Source organism: Lotus japonicus, chromosome 6 (assembly GCF_012489685.1).
Source record: "Lotus japonicus ecotype B-129 chromosome 6, LjGifu_v1.2".
In the NCBI taxonomy this organism is placed as follows: Eukaryota; Viridiplantae; Streptophyta; class Magnoliopsida; order Fabales; family Fabaceae; genus Lotus; species Lotus japonicus.
This window is the reverse complement of record NC_080046.1, coordinates 52,794,726-52,814,314: the sequence shown is the minus strand read 5'-3', so window position 1 is coordinate 52,814,314 and position 19,589 is coordinate 52,794,726. Positions and strand designations below refer to the sequence as shown.

At 39.9% G+C, this 19,589-nt stretch overlaps 2 protein-coding genes across 11 annotated transcripts; both read right to left on the bottom strand.

Moving 5' to 3' along the window:
• Positions 1 to 2,736: 2,736 nt before the first annotated feature.
• On the bottom strand, positions 2,737 to 14,846 carry LOC130724056 (uncharacterized). 7 transcript variants are annotated; one of them, XM_057575223.1, is made up of 3 exons: positions 14,341 to 14,846; positions 13,958 to 13,999; positions 2,737 to 3,428 (listed from the first exon to the last, which is right to left on the bottom strand). In XM_057575223.1, the coding sequence occupies exons 1-3, from the start codon at positions 14,368 to 14,370 to the stop codon at positions 3,042 to 3,044; spliced, it is 459 nt and encodes a 152-aa protein (XP_057431206.1). In that variant the 5' UTR covers positions 14,371 to 14,846; the 3' UTR covers positions 2,737 to 3,041. The 7 variants fall into 7 exon arrangements, with proteins under 7 accessions (XP_057431206.1, XP_057431211.1, XP_057431210.1 ...); XM_057575228.1 differs by having other exon boundaries at positions 2,737 to 3,421; XM_057575227.1 differs by having other exon boundaries at positions 2,737 to 3,421; positions 13,958 to 14,846.
• Positions 14,847 to 16,712: 1,866 nt separating this feature from the next.
• Positions 16,713 to 19,499, bottom strand: LOC130723612 (uncharacterized). Of its 4 annotated transcripts, XM_057574723.1 has the most exons (8): positions 19,485 to 19,499; positions 19,218 to 19,314; positions 18,448 to 18,532; positions 18,203 to 18,338; positions 17,946 to 18,100; positions 17,718 to 17,835; positions 17,420 to 17,608; positions 16,713 to 17,279 (listed from the first exon to the last, which is right to left on the bottom strand). In XM_057574723.1, exons 2-8 carry the CDS (start codon positions 19,222 to 19,224, stop codon positions 17,133 to 17,135), a joined length of 837 nt encoding a protein of 278 aa, XP_057430706.1. In that variant the 5' UTR covers positions 19,225 to 19,314; positions 19,485 to 19,499; the 3' UTR covers positions 16,713 to 17,132. The 4 variants fall into 4 exon arrangements, with proteins under 4 accessions (XP_057430706.1, XP_057430703.1, XP_057430705.1 ...); XM_057574720.1 differs by lacking the exon at positions 19,485 to 19,499 and having other exon boundaries at positions 16,721 to 17,349; XM_057574722.1 differs by lacking the exons at positions 19,218 to 19,314; positions 19,485 to 19,499 and adding an exon at positions 18,629 to 18,950 and having other exon boundaries at positions 16,722 to 17,349.
• Between the last annotated feature and the right edge of the window lie 90 nt (positions 19,500 to 19,589).

Sequence of the window (19,589 nt, the reverse complement as noted above, 5' to 3'; positions counted from 1 at the left end):
TTAGGTCATTGATAATTGATTTGACATGAACGAGAAAACTCATTCAGCCGCGAATGAAAATGTCACATTCATGGAAAGAACTTGCACATTTTGATCTATTATGCCATTTAAAACAATAGTGCGATCATTATTAGCATAATTTGTATATGTGTGCGCGCTGTGTTTTCGAAGCACCACATAAATTATAAATCTGCCTTTTTTACATATAAGACATTTATTAAATGATGAAAATTCATCAATAGCTTTATAACTGGATTTTGAAAGAATTTCATACTAAACACTTGTATCAATTTATTAATAATTATTTGTTTGAGTTGATAGGTATTTTGTAGGTAGAGCAACACCTCCCACATCATGTTGATAGGTAATTTGAGACAAACCAAAACATTTAACGGTGTGGACATGCTTTTAAAATTTTGGATTTTAACATCACTTTTTAGCATAAATTCAATTAACACACAGTTTAGTAGAAATTCAAGTGCAACAAGTCAAGGTAAAACCATATTTTGGGACATTCCTATCAACTTAATCTCATATCCACCCACTTTCTTTTCTTATTTCTCTCTTCTTCTCATCATATTATCATGGCATCTTAAAAAAGTGGAGGTTGAATTGATTTTGATTTTTAGGACTAAACATTTTCCTTTCCATATCATTAGTACTAACCGAATCACTTACACACTCTCACTCTCTCACTCCCTCTGCAGCAGACTCACCTCATCACGTACACACACACACCTCTAAAATGACAGAGCAGCGTGTCTCAAGCAGTGCAGCTAGTACAGTAGAGTAGGGAGCTAGGAGGCCGTTATTCTCTTCTCACACAAGCACCACAGCAAGCAACCAACACACAAAAAGGCACCACCTTTCAATATGACCCTTCATCATCCTTTGCTTGTGTTGAGAATTTAAGTGCGGAGTTGGAGTCCCACATTGGTTAAGTTTGGGTGAGGAGAAGACTTTATAAGAGATGTGACCCATAAACCTAATGCCTTAAGGTTTTGGGTTAAGATGTGGTGTCAAAGATCTCTTGGTGTCTTGCTCCTCGGCCCATGGGCTCCCCTGTCTCCCCCAACAAGTGGTATCAGAGCCGATGGTTGGTGTAGCCATGGTTACGGCTTCTTGTGTCGAAAGTCTTCTTAGCAGTGTGGCTAGGTGGCGGGTTCCGTTGACGCGGTGAAGCGAACGGCGGTGCAAGAGTGGATAAGCTTCCGCGGAGGGGGGCCATGATAATGTGGAGGTAACTCGCACTTGAGGGGGAGATTGTTGAGAATTCAAGTGCGGAGTTGGAGTCCCACATTGGTTAAGTTTGGGTGAGGAGAAGACTTTATAAGAGATGTGACCCATAAACCTAACTAGGATAGTAGCCCGTTTCCGTGCTATGCACGGACGAGCGATTCTACGATTTAATATAATTAATTCTTCAATTATTAAGATGAACAAATTAATTTACATATCAATAATTTATAATCTTTTCAATTATATACCGTAGTTGTCTAAATGACCCACATGAAAGTTTGGTTAAATAACTCATGGTCCTAGACGAACCAATCACATTTAAGATAAGTGTAATATAATTTTCATATTTTATTTATATATTTATAAATAATTTTATTGATTCATTAGGATGAGGTTAAAATCAACAAAATTTATCATCATCTTTTTCAATACATAGGTGACAATAAACCGATTATTAACTTTAATAGATATAAAACATCTGCATTTTGCATTTTTTTTTCACATTTTAAATATAATTATAATACCATAACAATGTTACAATATTCAATTTATTAGAAATGTACAATGATAAAATGATAAGTCAAAAAGATATGGTCTCCTTTTTTTTCCAAGACTTAACAAAAAAAAAAGTATGATCAGATCTTTAATTATCCAACAACGTCTATAAACTGGAAAAAAACCTACTTGATTTATTTTATTAAAATATTACCTGTATTTAAAATAATTAATAGCTATGCACCTTTCTTCATGTCAATTTTGAATATAACTTTGCATATTTATAATTCTAAGAATTAGTACAAATATATTTAATTTTTAGCAAAACTATTTAATTTTAGAAAATTGTAAAAGCTTAGTTGGCAAAGAAAGTAGACAACCTTCTTAGAAAAGATGACAATTGACAAATCAATATAAACAAAGGACAACGATTGGGGGGAGGGTAGCTCACTTGGCGAACTAAGGAAAATGCAAGGATTGCAAGGTGAAGGGTCTTGGTTCAAAGCCCAAGCAAAAGAACTAATTTACTAACCATTAACAACTAACATTTGTCTATAAAAATAACAAAGGACAACAATTGATTTGTGATCCCATAAACGAAAGCTCTATGAACTTGGTAGCAGAGCCAGTCTTGTGAACAAAGAAAGCGGGGAATTTTGATGAGAAAGTTAACCAAAGTAGTTAACAAAGAGACTGAATGAGAAGTGGTTTTCAGCGGGAAGACTTTATCCCAATCATTCAGTGTGACACATATATATGGGCTTTCCCTTCTTAGAAAGTAAATGATAAAGTCTTGTTAGTAAAAAAAGATGTATGAAAGAGAAGGATCACAAAATCCATGAAAGGCAGTAATATATAGAAAAGGAATCAAGTATTCTTACTTGTGTGTGGCCTAAATGAGAAGAAACTTATTTGTTTGCATCTGAATTTGTTGATTCAATAATTGAATAAAAGGAAGAAAATGATACAAGTCTATTCATATGACCATCAAAATAAGGCTTAAATATACTTTATTCATTCTTATAAGCATATTGTTGGAAAAGGACAAATGAAGCATTCACAATGAATACAAACACAAACTTATATTGATAATAGGGTTACTTAAACTACAATTCTGCACATCACAGTTCTCAAGAGGTTACAAAATAGCAAATACATATCACGTTCACCAAACTACATGCAGTTCTAACATAGGACATGTAGCATCACACTTAATTAAATACAATACTTAGTTCAATGGCCCCATAGATTTACAAAAAAGGGACATACATAATGCTAACACATAACACCCATGTACATTGAATTCTTCATTCAGAGTAAGCAATATCCAACATCCAGTAATGAACCTCTAGAAGCCAGCAGGTTGAAATTTCATGTTTTTCCTGGACCTTGAACTCAGCAACTGGTACAAAACGACCCTCACAGTCAGACCCCCCATCAGCTATCTTAATTTCCTTCAAGCGATTAATTTCACCTAACAGTCCATCATCAGCATTGGCAAAGTCATGACCAGTGATTTCTACCTTCTCCACCACCTTTGTTTCAACCTTTCTTAGCTTGCTATCTGCATCTTCATAAAACTCACTACCAGACACTTTCAATTTTCTTTTCACCAAATTTGTAAGAGCACCTTCATTGATACTTTTTCCATATCCAGCAACATGGGCAGCATGTTCTCCCTCACCATCTGTCACCTAAGAGTTCTTCTAAAGTTAGAACATGCTACCTAAGATGTCACCAATGTTATAAAAATTGACTGTTTAAGGATGCATAATATATATATACCAGTTCTAACTCACACATGATACCTAACAAAATAAAAACATAAACACTGCATCTATGTCCTGTAACAAAAAAAAACTAATAAGGTTAATAGTTGTGTACTTGTATCCAGATTATATCACAAAATACATACAAAAATTACCATAATCGATGTAGTACTCGCTGCCTCAGAAAAGAAAAGTGAAATGATCTCAGTATCAGCACAAATTCGAAGAACCTCATAGCAAGGAAACCCCTTAATTGTAATACCAGGAATCTTAGAAACTTTGAACAACAATTCTTTTCCAATAATTTTTTCCTCAACCTCCAGCAGGTAATCAACATCAACAACAGAATGCATCAAGGAAAAAATAATTGAGGAAGGAATCAAGTAATCAAACTAATCCAATATAAATTAATAAATCATTATACTATATCAACAAAGGCTTGGCAATACTCACATCCAAAGGACAGACCAGATCCAGGGGTGACAAACTAATGAAAATATATAGTTAGTGGACTGGGCGGGACATAAAGAAGATTATGTCCCGCCCAAAATGAACAACAAACCATTGACGATAGCCAAGGCGGGAAAGGCAACATGACGAGCTTCATTGCCCTCCCTTAGGTGATGGACCCACAAGCCAGCTGGAAGATTCCTTTGGATTTGTCTTATATGTACGGGGATTTGGGCCCTGATTGTCAGGCCCAAATATAGGAAAGATCCATATCATGACCACCCCCTCTATAAAAGGGGAGGTCATCCACTTGTACGAGACCAACTTTTTCAGCATTAATGAGAATATTCCTTTTATGGTAGTTTTGCTATTTTAGTGCTCTGCTAGGGTTTACTTTTTGTCTTTCTCTTACATAAGCTTGCCCTAGTACAGAACATTGGCGCCGTCTGTGGGGAAGACTCAGCTCTTCCGGTGACAGAAGGAGGAATCGCGAGCCATGGAGACTCGTTCATACGGCGTAGGTCGGCGCGATCATCGCCGGCGCGGTGGTGGTCGACACGGCGGTCGCGCCGGCGGACGAAACAACAACCGTCCCGTACTGGACGACCAAGAGCAGGAAGCTTCCTCGGAGGGGGTCCACTCAGTGGCGCCGTCGCCGGCGTCATTGGTGAATGCAGCTCCGGGAAGACCTTCAGATCTGATCGCTAAATCAGATCCAGGTGTTCGGCGGCGTTCAACGCCGCCTGACTACGTGAACTTGGAAGATCTTAAAACAACTGCTCCACGGAGAGCGCAAGAGGCAGTGACAGGTATCACGCCTGCGGCTTTGCAACAAATGTTAGATACCTTGCAGAAGGTGCAGTCCCAAAACGAGCAGTTGCAAGCCCAAGTTGAGTATCTTACTCAGCGGCAGAATTTTAAGCAAGAACAACGCCTGGAGGCGGAGGATGTAGTTGAATTCCAACCTTTTGTTCCAGCCATCACTAGGGTGGACATTCCAAAGCACCTGCAAACCATGGCATTAGACGCCTTTTCGGGCGAATCTGATCCTATGGAACATCTTAGATACTTCAATACTAAAATGGTGATCGGCGGGGCGTCGGATGCGGTAAAATGTCGATTATTGCCTTCCACGTTCAAGGGCATGGCGATGCAGTGGTTCATTCGACAACCGCCCTTCTCCATTGATAATTTCACTGATCTGTCCACTAAGTTTCTGACTCAATTTTCCGCCAATAAAACCACAAAAGCAACAATGTTTGATCTTATCAGCATACATCAGCAACCAGGCGAGAAATTAAAAACCTACATGGCACGCTTCAGCAAGATGGCGGTGCAGTTGGAGGATGAAAATCCAGATGTCTGTTTGGCGTCATTCAAAAATGGCCTTCGGGCGGGAGATTTGAATAGAGACTTAACAAGGCGACCGGCGAAGGATATGATGGATCTTCGCGCTCGTGTTCAAGAGTTCATATTGATTGAGCAAGATGACCAGAAGAAACAAGAAAGAGAGGAAGGACGTAAGCAGTCTCAATCTGGCGGTGTTTCACAAGACAAATCTAAGGCGGGGAAGGAAACCAGGATAGCGCAAACCCCCCGCGTACCAAGACCGGGACCATACCACAACTCTAAACCTGGCTTTCAAAATACATGGCACAGAAATTCACAAGGTCCCGCTGCTGCCACAGCTGGTCAGCCTGGTGCTTCGCCAACGCCAATCCCACTTACTAAGTTGAATGCACCCTTAAGTACCATTTTAAGGGCGGTTGGACAGACCAACGTTGTGCAGTACCCACCACCCCCACGGCGGCCGCCAGCTAACGTGGACACCAATAGGTGGTGCGAGTACCACAGAGCGTTGGGGCATACGACAGATAATTGCTGGAATTTAAGGCGGGAAATTGATCGCTTGATTAAAGCTGGCCATTTGGCAAACTTTGTCAAAGACACAGCAGCGCCGGAGGTAGCTAAAATCACTCAAGGGGACAAAGGTAAAGGTAAAGAGATAGTTGAAGAGTTGGGCGATCCTGCTGGGGAATGCTCATCTATTGCAGGAGGATTTGGCGGGGGTGCAATTTCAAGTAAGGCTAGAAAACGCTACGTAGCGGCAGTACACTCAGTACAGGAGTCGAACGAAGGCGAGTGTTGGGTGAATCATTCTCCTATTATATTCACCCCTCAGGATTTTGCGCATGTAATTCCCCATGACAACGATCCAATTGTGGTAACAATTAGGGTTAACAATTATGTGACAAAGAAAGTATTCTTAGACCAGGGATCTTCGGCAGACATCATCTATGGAGACGCCTTTGATCGCCTGGGACTAAAGGAATCAGATTTGAAACCATACAGGGGAACTTTGGTGGGATTCACAGGAGACCGTGTCAGTGTGCGGGGATACGTCGAAATTCCGACTGCCTTTGGAGAAGGAGAGTTTGTCAAGAAGTTTCAAGTAAAGTACTTAGTATTGGCGTGTAGAGCCAATTACAACGTACTCTTGGGGCGGGACACCCTCAATAAGGTCTGCGCGGTCATCTCAACTGCTCATTTAACTGTTAAATATCCCGCTTGCAACGGGAAGGTCGGGATATTGCGTGTAGACCAGAATGCAGCAAGGGAATGCTATTTGAGGAGCGTGGCGCTCTATGGGCGGAAGGCCGCCAAGGAGAGCCACCGAATTACAGAAATCTTCCCACAAGAAGGATTTAGCTTGGACCCAAGAGATGATGCTGATGATTTTCGCCCACAACCGCTGGAAGAAACCAAGCAGGTGCAAGTCAAGGACAAGTTTCTAAAGATTGGCAGTGGGTTGACAACAGAACAAGAGGACAGACTAATCACCCTTCTGGGTGATAATCTAGATCTCTTCGCATGGACCATCAATGATGTACCAGGGATTGATCCCAAGGTGATCACCCACAAGCTAGCCATACGACCAGGGGCGACCCCGGTCATCCAACCAAGGTGAAGAATGAGTGAAGAAAAGAACAAGGCTGTACAAGTAGAGACTGAAAAATTGATCAAGGCCCGCTTCATCCGTGAGGTACAGTACCCAACGTGGCTCGCCAATGTTGTAATGGTCAAGAAGGCCAATGGGAAATGGCGAATGTGCACGGACTACACGAGCCTGAACAAAGTGTGTCCCAAAGATTCGTACCCACTTCCCAATGTTGACAAGCTTGTGGATGGAGCTTCAGGGAATGAACTTTTAAGTCTCATGGACGCTTATTCGGGCTATAATCAGATTATGATGCATCCCTCGGATGAGGAAAGTACAGCATTCATGACCAATCAGGCGAACTATTGTTACAAGACGATGCCTTTTGGTTTGAAGAATGCAGGAGCTACGTACCAACGGCTCATGGACAAAATTTTTTCAAAGCAAGTAGGCAGGAATATGGAGGTGTATGTGGATGACATGATTGTAAAATCCGCCAGGGCTAGTGATCATGGCGGCGACCTTAAAGAAGCGTTTGATCAGTTAAGAACATATCAAATGAAGTTAAACCCTGAGAAGTGTTCTTTTGGGATCCAGGGAGGAAAATTCTTGGGATTTATGTTAACATCAAGAGGAATAGAAGTAAACCCAGATAAGGGAAGGGCGATCTTGGAAATGAAAAGCCCAACAAGTATAAAGGAGGTTCAGCGTTTGACAGGGCGAATGGCCGCCTTGTCACGTTTCTGGCCAATGGCGGGTGACAAAGCGGCCCCGTTCTTCACATGTTTAAAAAAGAATTCAAAGTTTCAGTGGACAGAGGAATGCGAACAAGCTTTTACCAAATTGAAAGAAACATTGGCCACATTACCGGTACTCTCCAAGCCAACACCAGGCGTTCCATTAGTGCTCTATTTGGCGGTTACTGACAAGGCGGTAAGTACGGTTTTGCTCCAGGAAGAAGGAAAAAAGCAGAAAGTTATATATTTCGTGAGCCATACTTTACAGGGGGCAGAATTGCGGTACCAAAAAATTGAAAAGGCGGCTTTGGCGATTCTGAAAACTGCAAGGCGCCTCAGACCTTACTTCCAAAGTTTCCAAGTCAAAATTAAAACTGATGTTCCCTTAAGGCAAGTACTTCAGAAGCCTGATTTATCAGGGCGATTGGTTAGCTGGTCGGTTGAGCTGTCAGAGTATGACTTACAATATGAGCCAAGGGGCCAAGTCACAGTCCAGAGTTTAATTGACTTCGTGGCGGAATTAACACCCACTGAAGGAGAGAAGACTCAAGGAGAATGGGTCCTGTCTGTGGATGGATCCTCTAATAACACTGGAAGTGGGGCGGGAATAACAATCGAAAGTCCAGATAAAATGATCATTGAACAGTCTCTCAAGTTCGAGTTCAAGGCGAGCAATAATCAATCTGAGTACGAGGCTCTAATTGCCGGCTTAAGGTTGGCCATTGAATTGGGAGTCCAGAAGTTATTTATCAAAGGAGATTCGCAGTTAGTGGTTAAACAAGTGAAAGGTGAGTACCAGGTGAAGGATCCGCAACTGTCCAAATATTTGGAAGTGGTGCGCAGATTGATGATGGAGGTCAAAGAAATCAAAATAGAACATGTCCCGAGGGGACAAAATGAGAGGGCTGATGTGTTGGCAAAGTTGGCAAGCACAGGGAAATTGGGCAACTACCAGACAGTCATTCAAGAAACCCTGCCTCGCCCGAGCATTGATTTGGTAGAAATAAAGTTGAAAGCTGTAAAGTCAGTCAGTGAGGGCGAGGTATCTTGGATGGAATCGATTAAAACCTTCTTAGAGAACCCACCAAAGGAGGATGATTTGAACACGAGAGCAAAACGAAGGGAAGCCAGTTTTTACACACTGGTGGGTGGAGAGTTGTATCGGCGAGGAATCATGTCTCCTATGCTCAAATGTGTCGATATCAAGGACGCCCTCGGAATAATGGCGGAAGTCCACGAAGGCGTGTGTTCTAGTCATATTGGCGGGCGATCCTTGGCAGTTAAGGTGATAAGAGCAGGATTCTATTGGCCAACGATGAAGAAGGATTGTTTGGAGTATGTTAAGAAATGTGAAAAATGTCAAGTCTTTTCTGACCTACACAAGGCTCCACCAGAAGAATTAACAACCATGATGGCGCCTTGGCCGTTCGCCATGTGGGGGACCGATATCTTAGGACCATTCCCTGTGGCGAAGGCACAAATGAAGTACATCATCGTGGCGGTTGATTACTTCACTAAGTGGATAGAGGCTGAGGCAGTAGCAACTATCACGGCCGCTAAGGTCAGGAGCTTCTTGTGGCGAAGGATTATTTGTAGATTTGGGGTTCCCAGGGCATTAGTAATGGACAACGGAACACAATTCACAAGTAGTGTTACCCGAGAATTTTGTACAGAAATGGGAATCGAGATGCGATTTGCCTCTGTAGAACATCCACAGACCAATGGGCAGGCTGAATCGGCTAACAAAGTTATCCTGAAGGGTTTAAAGAAGAAACTGGATGAGGCAAAAGGGCTTTGGGCGGAGGAACTACCAGGCGTTCTTTGGGCATACAACACCACGGAGCAGTCAAGCACAAAGGAAACCCCGTATCGTCTAACTTATGGAACTGACGCCATGCTCCCAGTGGAAATTGAAAACCAAAATTGGCGAGTGGCTCGGTTTAATGAAAATGACAACGGAGAAAACTTAATAGCAAATCTAATTATGCTGCCCGAGGAACAACGAGAGGCCCACATAAGAAATGAGGCGGGAAAAGTGAAGGTGGCAAGAAAATTCTCAACAAAAGTGGTGCCAAGAAAAATGAGGGTAGGAGACTTAGTGCTCCGAAAAAATACAATGCCCGATAAACACAACAAACTCTCACCCAACTGGGGCGGGCCTTACAGGATTATTGGCGATGTTGGAGGAGGAGCTTATAAGTTGGAACAACTAAGCGGTCAAAAGGTTCCACGAACATGGAACGCCTCTCATCTAAAGCAGTATTTTAGTTAGTAGAAACAACAAATGTGAACGAAGTCGCACTCTTTTTCCCTTTCTTTGGAAAGGTTTTTAATGAGGCGACAATTGTAATGAAGGGACAATTGTTCCCATACGAAAGAAAATTAATGAAAAGATCATTTCAACAGAATCGTATGTTTTTTGAATTTTTATTACGAGTTCATGCAATGCAAATCGTATCAAGGTATGCAAATACCGCGAGTAAACCTTTCGGAATAAGAAAGTATCGCCTTCAAAAGTTAAAAGCCTTGGCAATTCTAGTGGCCACTAGAAACCAAGCCTCGTCGAAAAATCGGCTAAGGTATATAACAACGAAAGTTGGGAACAACTAAAAACAACGAATGAACTTAAGATGATATCCATTTAAAGTAGAGAAAAGGGGGCGATGCCCATACATGATTTGGAATGAAAATAAAACGGGGCAATGCCCAAAGAAAAATTTCAACTTCATAAAATAAAAACAAATTCAAGCCAAGTTCTCGTTGTTGGCGTTGTTGCCCTGGCTTGTCCCAGCTTGAGGATCTTCCTTCCCTTGATCCTCATTCCTGTGCTGCTCATTCCCATCCTCGCCATCTTCTTCAGGCTCACTCTCATCATTGAATTGGGGAAGGAGATCGAGGCTAATGTCATCATCACCAACTACTTGACCATCCTTGATCTCCTTCAGCCACCCAATGCGGGAAAGATCAAAGCCCGGCTCAACTACACTGATCTGCTCTTTGGCCGCCAGAAAGCCTTGAGCATATTGGAGAGAAGCACGCCCTAGGATGGAAGCATTCAGGCGATCATGTTTCTTCTCCAACTTTTGATATTTGGCTTGAATGGCAGTGTGCTTGTCATTTATGGCTTCTTTAAGAGACTTTGTCTTTTGAAGAAGCAGGTCCGAAGCAGCCAAGTCTTCAGTTAACTTAGCACACTTCTCCTCAGCAGATTTCAGCTTGTTGTTGGCAGTCTCAGCATCAGTTTTAGCCTGCTCATAGGCTGTTTTGTAATCAGCTGCCTTCTTCTCAAAACGGTTCTTGGCTGAGATCAACTCTTTTACACACTGAGCCATTCCCGCCACAGTGCTGGCGGCAGAAAGCGCGTGATGGATCGCCATGGAAGCAATGTTGGGGGGACCCTGACCGGAAATGTCCTTGTGAATCCGGTTGTCAAAAGTACGGGTCATGAATTCCAGCCCATTGAAGTGAGGATCCGACAAGCTCAGCAAGGGGGGAGGAGCTTCGCCACCAATGGCTGAACTAGGGCCAGCCTGGCCAAATGGAGTTGATGGGCGGTTGATCAGCGTGCTTGAATCTTGTTGAGGGGGCGGGACATTGTCATGTCCCTTCTTTTTCTCAGCTGGACGACTTTTTGAATCAAGAGTTGATTGGTGGAGAGGCTTACCACCAGCAGCACCTGAAGTTTTTTGACGTTTAGGGTCCCTGACGTTGTCAGAACCCGAGGTACCCTCATTTTTCTTCTTCTGCTCAGTTTCGGCGGCCCTCTTTTTCGCCGCCGCAGCAGACTGGGCGAGGTACTCCTTCATCTTGAGTGGGTTCGCGTCAACCTTGCCCTTTCCCATCGTAGCTGTACGGAAAACATCAATTAGACGAGATACATGAACAAAAAGAAAAAGAAGTTACGTACAAAGATTATAAACTTACTAAAAAATTGATTTAAAGTGCCGGACTTCGACGCCTCAATCAAGTCGTGACCGGAAATTACTGGTAGTGTGCGGAGGTAATCGGCGACGCCTTGTTCAGATTCATCCAAGGCGTCGTATGAAACAGATATTTTTCGGCGAGGGTTCTTTGTCCAGTAAAAAGGGAAGAGGGGGTTATTGTCAGAATCTCGGAACAAGTTCTTTATTTCGGGCGACTCCACAACTTTAAAGTATTTCTTCTGCCATACTTTGTAATGGCTTTTAAGGGCGGTAAACCGACTCATGTTCTTACGGGCTAATAGTGGAACCCATTTCACAGAAGTAGGTTTAGTGGTGACTGATTTATAGAAAAGGAAGAACAAGGGATAGGTTGGAGTGAAACTCAAGTGTTCACAAAGAATTTCAAAGCAGCGGAGGAAACCCCAGGCGTTGGGCTGGAGTTGGCAAGGCGCCACATTCAGAAAAGAAAGAACGTGACATATAAACGGCGAGAAAGGAAGTTTAATGTTTAAATCTAAGAAGAAATAGCCATAAACAAAGAAAAAATCGGGCGATCCATCGTCTGGTTCTTTACGCAACAGAACACAGTCATCTTCGCCACATGGGAGGACATTCAACAGATGATCTTCATTATTCGAGGTGGCGGGATCTATCTTCGTGAACCCTTGAGCAGAAATTCGAAGCGAACTAATGCTCCCAACGCTGCTCCAGATAGAATGCAACAGACATTTATCTTCAACTAAATGCACGTCAGAGCGCCATTCAGGTGAAGACAAATCTCCATTAGAGGAGAGAATTGAGTCTACAGAGCCGGCGGGACCGGAATCATCATGGGTAGAAGGCGAGGAATGAATTTCAATTATAGAGGGGGCGACAACTTCCTCCTCCGTGGAGGGTGAAGAAAGTTCTAGGGAAGAAAGGCTAGCGTTTGGTAAAGACATGCAAGGCAGTTTCATAAAAAGAAGATGAACAGAGTTAAAAGTAAAAAGAAGATGAACAGAGTTAAAAGAAGAAAGAAGATGAACAGAGTCAGAGAAAAAAGAAGTAAACGAAGAGTCTCAAGAAAGAGAAAAACTAACCAGAGGGAGAACCGTGAATTTGAGAAAGGAGAACGTCGGCGATAGGGGAGCACCGCGCAATGACGACGGCCGGAGGAAGAAAAGGTTCACCGGAGTTCAAAGAAGAGAATGAAAGCTGCGGTGAAAAGGGTTTTCAGAGCAAAAGTTTTAAGAAAGTGAAAAATGAAAAGTGAAAAGGGGATTTTATAGAGAGAAAGGAAGAGAGAGAATGAGTGGGGGAAGATCGTGGGATCGTGGGATTTGAAATTCGAAAAGTTAGGAAGCGAAAAGACATTACTCCTCGAGACGCGCAACTGAAGATTGCATTTATAACAAATGATGACGAAATCCCGGAAAATAAGGATACGTGCGTCAGTTGAAAAGACGTGGTTGACGGTTATGATTAATGGCGACATATCTTTGAAACGGCAACAAAGGTGGCGAAGCGTGAAAATGGCGAGGTAACAACGAAGGTAAAATGGCGATGAACGAATAAACAATAGAGGCGAACTACTAGGTAACATGATGAAGACATTTCAACTCTCTACTCGAGTCTCATGTCTTGGGGGCATGTGGACTGGGCGGGACATAAAGAAGATTATGTCCCGCCCAAAATGAACAACAAACCATTGACGATAGCCAAGGCGGGAAAGGCAACATGACGAGCTTCATTGCCATCCCTTAGGTGATGGACCCACAAGCCAGCTGGAAGATTCCTTTGGATTTGTCTTATATGTACGGGGATTTGGGCCCTGATTGTCAGGCCCAAATATAGGAAAGATCCATATCATGACCACCCCCTCTATAAAAGGGGAGGTCATCCACTTGTACGAGACCAACTTTTTCAGCATTAATGAGAATATTCCTTTTATGGTAGTTTTGCTATTTTAGTGCTCTGCTAGGGTTTACTTTTTGTCTTTCTCTTACATAAGCTTGCCCTAGTACAGAACAGTTATATTGCTTCAACTGCAGATTTGCCTAAGCACGTGATTCCAATTAGTATACAGGTATGTCATGAAAACATATTTGATGAGTGTTTTCAAAGAAATTGCAATTTTTTGTGCAGTGGCAGCCTTAAAATTATGATAAGATGCTATGCTTTATCCTTTTACTGCAATAAAGCAAATTCACTAACCAATAACCTGAATAGGAAGCAAAATACTATAATCAACTTATGAAAACAAACATAATAACCTATTTTGAAATTTTTTTCAATTTCAAATATCAGGTTTTACTATACAATAATTTTTGAGACCACAACTTCCAAAACTGGACAGAAAACCTCAAGATCACCCTTTAAAACCAATGAAAGCAATATAACCAAAGAAGACATATAGAAAAAACCTACCTGGAAGCAAGCACATAGCACTTCTTCAAGAAAAGAAATAACCTATGAACGATCAAGACAAGATTAATAGCATATGGTTTGCCAGGATCAACAACAGGAAACATCTTTGCTTGGGCATAAGCTACAAAGGGGATGGAAAAGACCAGCAGTAAAAGCCATAAGTAACAACAATCAACAATTCTCTATACGAAAGGGGAGATAAGCAAAAGAAAATTGCATTGAGCAAGAACACCAAGAAGAACAGAAGAGAGCAGTATTTATAGACAAGTGCAAGTGAGAAACATTTGAGCATTTCAAAAAATAAATTAAATTACATTAAATTGAATTGAGTTTCAGCAGTAAACCTGCTTCACAGCTATGCATACCAAACCTCTGTTACTGACCTGACATGGCTTCTGATACACATCTACCATCCTCCTTCAGACAGCACATTCTGCACATATCAAAATCCTTCATCAACAGTTCTATTCTCCTCCTTCAAATTACAACCTATCTGACAATGACTTGAAGAAACTTAGGTCAGGGTGACGAAATTTTCCCTAAATCGTGTTCAACAGGAAAACCTAAAATTTCGACTTCCTACTTCAACCAAACTTACAATGATCCTTCCTTCTACAACTACACCTAACCCAAACAACTACTGCAGGACACAGGCTATCTGCAAGAATGACGATGGCTATGGACACACTCTTTGCCTCATCCAGAAACACGCTACAGGGACAGGGGCTGCAGGGGTGACATATACCCACGAAATCAAACCATGGTGAACACACTCTATCACGACGTTCTGTATATCAGAAAATTAGAGCAGCTTGAGTGGAATAAAGATGAAAAAAGTCTCACAAAGGAAGGGCCATGATTAAATAGATCGCATGGAGAGAGAATCAAATGGACGACCAAGATTGAAAGTTCTTTTAGGAATAGTGATTTCTTGAGTCTCTTTTAAAGTGTAGTAGATAATAATATATAATAACAAATCTACCTAATTTTAAATATGCAAATATTAGTTATTTCAGGACTTTATGGAAATCTCTTTTTTACCAATGTTTCCTCCACGAATACATTTTAAGTATAACATTTTTTTACTTATAAGTATAACATACTTAACCATATATCTACTTTACCTACCACTAAGTTCAAGATCGGTTTTCGATATATCAAAGTAATGACTTCTGGATCTTTTAAATAAAAAAAAATTTTAAGGGACCAATGTAATCAAATAGGATATAAAGATAACAATATGTTAAACTAAATTATTCTGGGTATTAGTTTTAACACCCCTCAATTAATCCCCCATCCTCCTTTATGCACCAAAATGTCTGAAATACCCTTTAAAATTTTATTTCATTCCAAACATATCTATTTTCCTGTCTTATCACTACCATCATTTTTGTTTATCACACCACCATTCACTTTTACTCTCATCTCATAGTTTTCTTCGTTGTCACTTTTCACACTTAATATATGTGAAAACATTTCATACATTGTAAGTGTGAACCGATGTATATTCATTCTCTCTTCACCTTCTTCCTTTCGTTTTAAGTATTTCACACTCAGTGAGCGAAACATTTTCACATTCTTAACAGTTGGTTCCTTCACACTTTGAAAATATTTCACACTCTTGAGTGTGAAATAAAAATAGAAAAAAATCAATTTTTTTAAAAAAAATAAAATTATTAACAATTCAATAACTCACACTCTTGAGTGTGAAATTTGAAAATATTTCACACATTTGAGTGTGAAATTTAATTATTAAAAACTAAATATTTAAAATTAAAAATAAAATTCTTAACACTTGGTTCTTTCACACTATTGAGTATGAAATTTGAAAAGATTTCACACTCTTGAGTGTGAAATGAAAATTATAAAAAAATAAAATTAAAAAATTATTAACAGTTTAATAACTCACACTCTTGAGTGTGAAATTTGAAAATGTTTCACACACTTGAGTGTGAAATCTAATTCTAAACAAAAGAAAAATTTAAAATTGAAAATAAAGTCTATTCACACTACCGATCTTGAGTGCGAAACGTGATTGTGTTTCACACCCTTGAGTGTGAAACAAAATTGTGCGAATCGAGTATCTTTATTCTCTCTTCACCTTCTTCCTTTCGTTTTAAGTGTTTCACACTTAGTGAGTGTGAAATATTTTCACACACATTGAGTGTGAAAATGTTTCACACTTAGTATGTGTGAAAATACTATCACACTTTGACTATCTCTTTATAAGAGAGGGTATTAAGGGAATTTAGAAAATAAGGGGTATTAAAAGAGGGTATTAAAAGAGGGTGTGAGATTAATAAGGGGGTGTTAAAACTAATTCAGTAATTCCCAATTATTCTCTGCCAACACTACAATAATTATTAAGTGCCAAACTAATAAAAATGAACAACAGCCTCTACTAATCAAATAAACAGAAGGGTAAGTTAATTTCTACCAAATTTCATAATTGACCACACCCATCTTGGAATAAAAAAACGTAGACAGAAATACTTTGTCTTTTTAAACAAAATACGACACAAAAATATTACGTCATTGGAATGACAGAAAACAATGTAAATCTCATACAAAAAAAACTACACTTATTACAGTTCATATCATATTTTATATTACACTTTTCAAAATAACAACAAGAATACCTTTATAAAAAGTTCTGGGCAATTGTGATGTACATATAACATGTACAAAGCTACTAAATCTCATACCATAAATAAGATCAGTGAAACACCAGTACAATACATTTATAAAATTAAAGTCCTACCCAAGGTATGTTAGAGGAAAATGATGATGTCGAATTATAAGTGCTCCCAGAACCAAATGAAAAATAAACTGCAGAATATTACAAACAAATAAACATAAGATTTCCCATATCATCGACAGTTCATTACATCACATCAAAGTGAAACCATAAAACAAAAGACAAAGACCATCTAAAAAAACCAGGACAACCAGCAAAGGTTCCAATCACTAAAAATTAAAATACCCCTCGGCAGTATAACAAAATATAACAAAACATAAGGTGATAGAGAGCACCCGAATAGAAACATTACAACAACATCAGAGGGGCAGCAAAACACAAGTTCTTGACACAGTCAAAATGGATAAACTACTTGGAAGGAACACATGATGTCTTATAACTGAAAAGACTCCTAAATCTCTTTAACATTCCTTAGCTTCATCCTCTTGGTAGGTTTGGAGGAGCTTGCATCAAAATCACCAGCACTCCCAACAGAAGAAAGAACAGAGGAACATTCCACCGGAGATATGTCATCAAGGGAGACTGTATTGGCACCAATTTCTGAAAGTTCATTGGAAGACTCAGCTATAATGTCACTCAAGTGACGTCCATTTGATCCACCAGCAAATTTAGAAACAAACGCATCGGTAAGCAACTGGAAATAGGAATATATAACTCATTACCAACAGTCCAAAGCAATTTTCAAATAAGAAACAAATAAATACCTTCTTAGGAGTTTGAACTTGAGAATTATGCTTGAACTTCTCGATAACAGAACCATTATCACAAGCCTTCTTCACTTTGAATGAATCGTCAAATTTCGCACCGTGGTCAGACATCTTCTCAACCTTAAAAAGGTACTCCTTCCCAACTAAACCCTTAATAACATCAGGATATTCACACGCATTCTTCCCCTAACATAACACAGGTAAAAAAAATATAAACTTAATAAAGGTAAAAACAAAACACCAAATGTAATAACACACACAGAAAAATATTACAACAAAGATAAGTAAATTACACCTTCCAACCAGCAAATAAATCCTTGCAATTCCTTTGGATTAGATGTTGACTATCAGCATCAAATAAGACAAATATAGTTGTGTCTTCACCCTCACAGACTTCAATCTTAATCCTAAACCTATGCATCCAAGAACATATCAACGTTTAGCTGATCTCCAAACACGAACAGCTGAAAGAAATACCAAAAAATAAAGAATAAAGGCAAAAATATATACTTCACTAACTTACCTTGGAATAACTTCAAGCACAAACGTAGCACACCCAGAACAATAAGGCATATCATCTTTAATTGTAACACCTCTGTGACAACGGCAGGACATATACCACCACTTCTCCCCCTCAAGTAAACCAGATACCTTAGCACATACAATGAATATACCTTCCTATAAACATATTTAATCAAAAGATAACTTAGTCTATATGTATAAACAAATAACTAAGAACGTAATAAAAACACCATACAATACACGAAATCATTAATGAACCTCAGCAGTTGAATGCAAATCCAGAATAGTCTTCCGAGGAAACATTGTTAAAAAATCCTCATCAAGAGAAAGAGTTGGCACATCACCATCAATTAAACCAAGAGGAAGGTGACAATCAATTCCATTACGAGCAAAACTACACACATCAGTAAAGTCCATAGATATAATTCGACATTGACGGGATAAAATTAATACAAAGACAAATTCTTTGCATAGGAATAATAAAAAAATAAATACTTGATTACCCATCTCGAAATGATGCTACTTCCGGGATATCAGGATTCCACATAATCTTCGTTCCATTCATAACATTTTGAAGAACAATATCACCTAAAATTGAATATAATGGACAAAACAATTAACAACTGATTAAAATCATTTAAAACAACACAGCTGCGATCAATAGCTTCCGAATTAGGATATTACCCCGAAATGACTTGATCTTAGCAAATTGAAGAACAACTATTGGATCAAGCGCTTACCACTACGCCAAAAGCAATTGCTGTTAGTGAGGGCGCAACTTTATTTCCTTATAGCACAGAGTCCTCAAGGGGCTGCGATGTTAAGCGCCATGGGGTGGGATGTTAAGCCCATCGAATCCTAAGGGTGACGCTGGATTAATAAATCCAACAATCTCCCCCCCAGTGTTAGCCGGGGGATTCGAACCCATGACCTTGCTCTGATACCACTTATTGGATCACGCGCTTACCACTACGCCAAAACCAATTGGTGTTAGTGAGGGCGCAACGTTATTTCTTATAGCGTAGCAGACAGCGCCCCGTTTCGAATGCTACCTGCAGGCAGGATGCTGGCCCACCTGGACCCAACAACAACAACTGGCAATTCATCGCCTATAGTGGCAAGAAACCCTTTTACAATGTCAACATAACCACCAAACAACGCACACCTCACCACCCCCCTACATACACACAAATAACAACAAAGGTACGGGTTGAAAAACAATCTAACAAAAGTTTATTATGCAAATAAGTTTCACAGTATTGTATGCAGTTACTTTTCATCAGTTAAATCCAGCTCAATCTTCCTTGTGATGTTCCCAGATTTGGTATACTGCTTCTCATTTGAAGCTGCTGTGACTAATCCAATAAAATCTGAAAATGAAACATAAATTTCAAAACAAATCAAAATGCAACAACAATGAATTCCACCTCCAACCCAATAATGATCACAACATCTAAATATAACACACATAAAACTTAAACTAATAATCAACATCATTATACCAGAAACAAAATCAACAAAATGGAATTGGTCATTTTACCTATGAGAAAATCTGATTCCCCAAGAGTAGCATCAATGTCAGCAGAGTTTTTCAGGGATAACGCAATCGTAGGAATAGCATCTGAAGATTCAGGCACAACCCGTG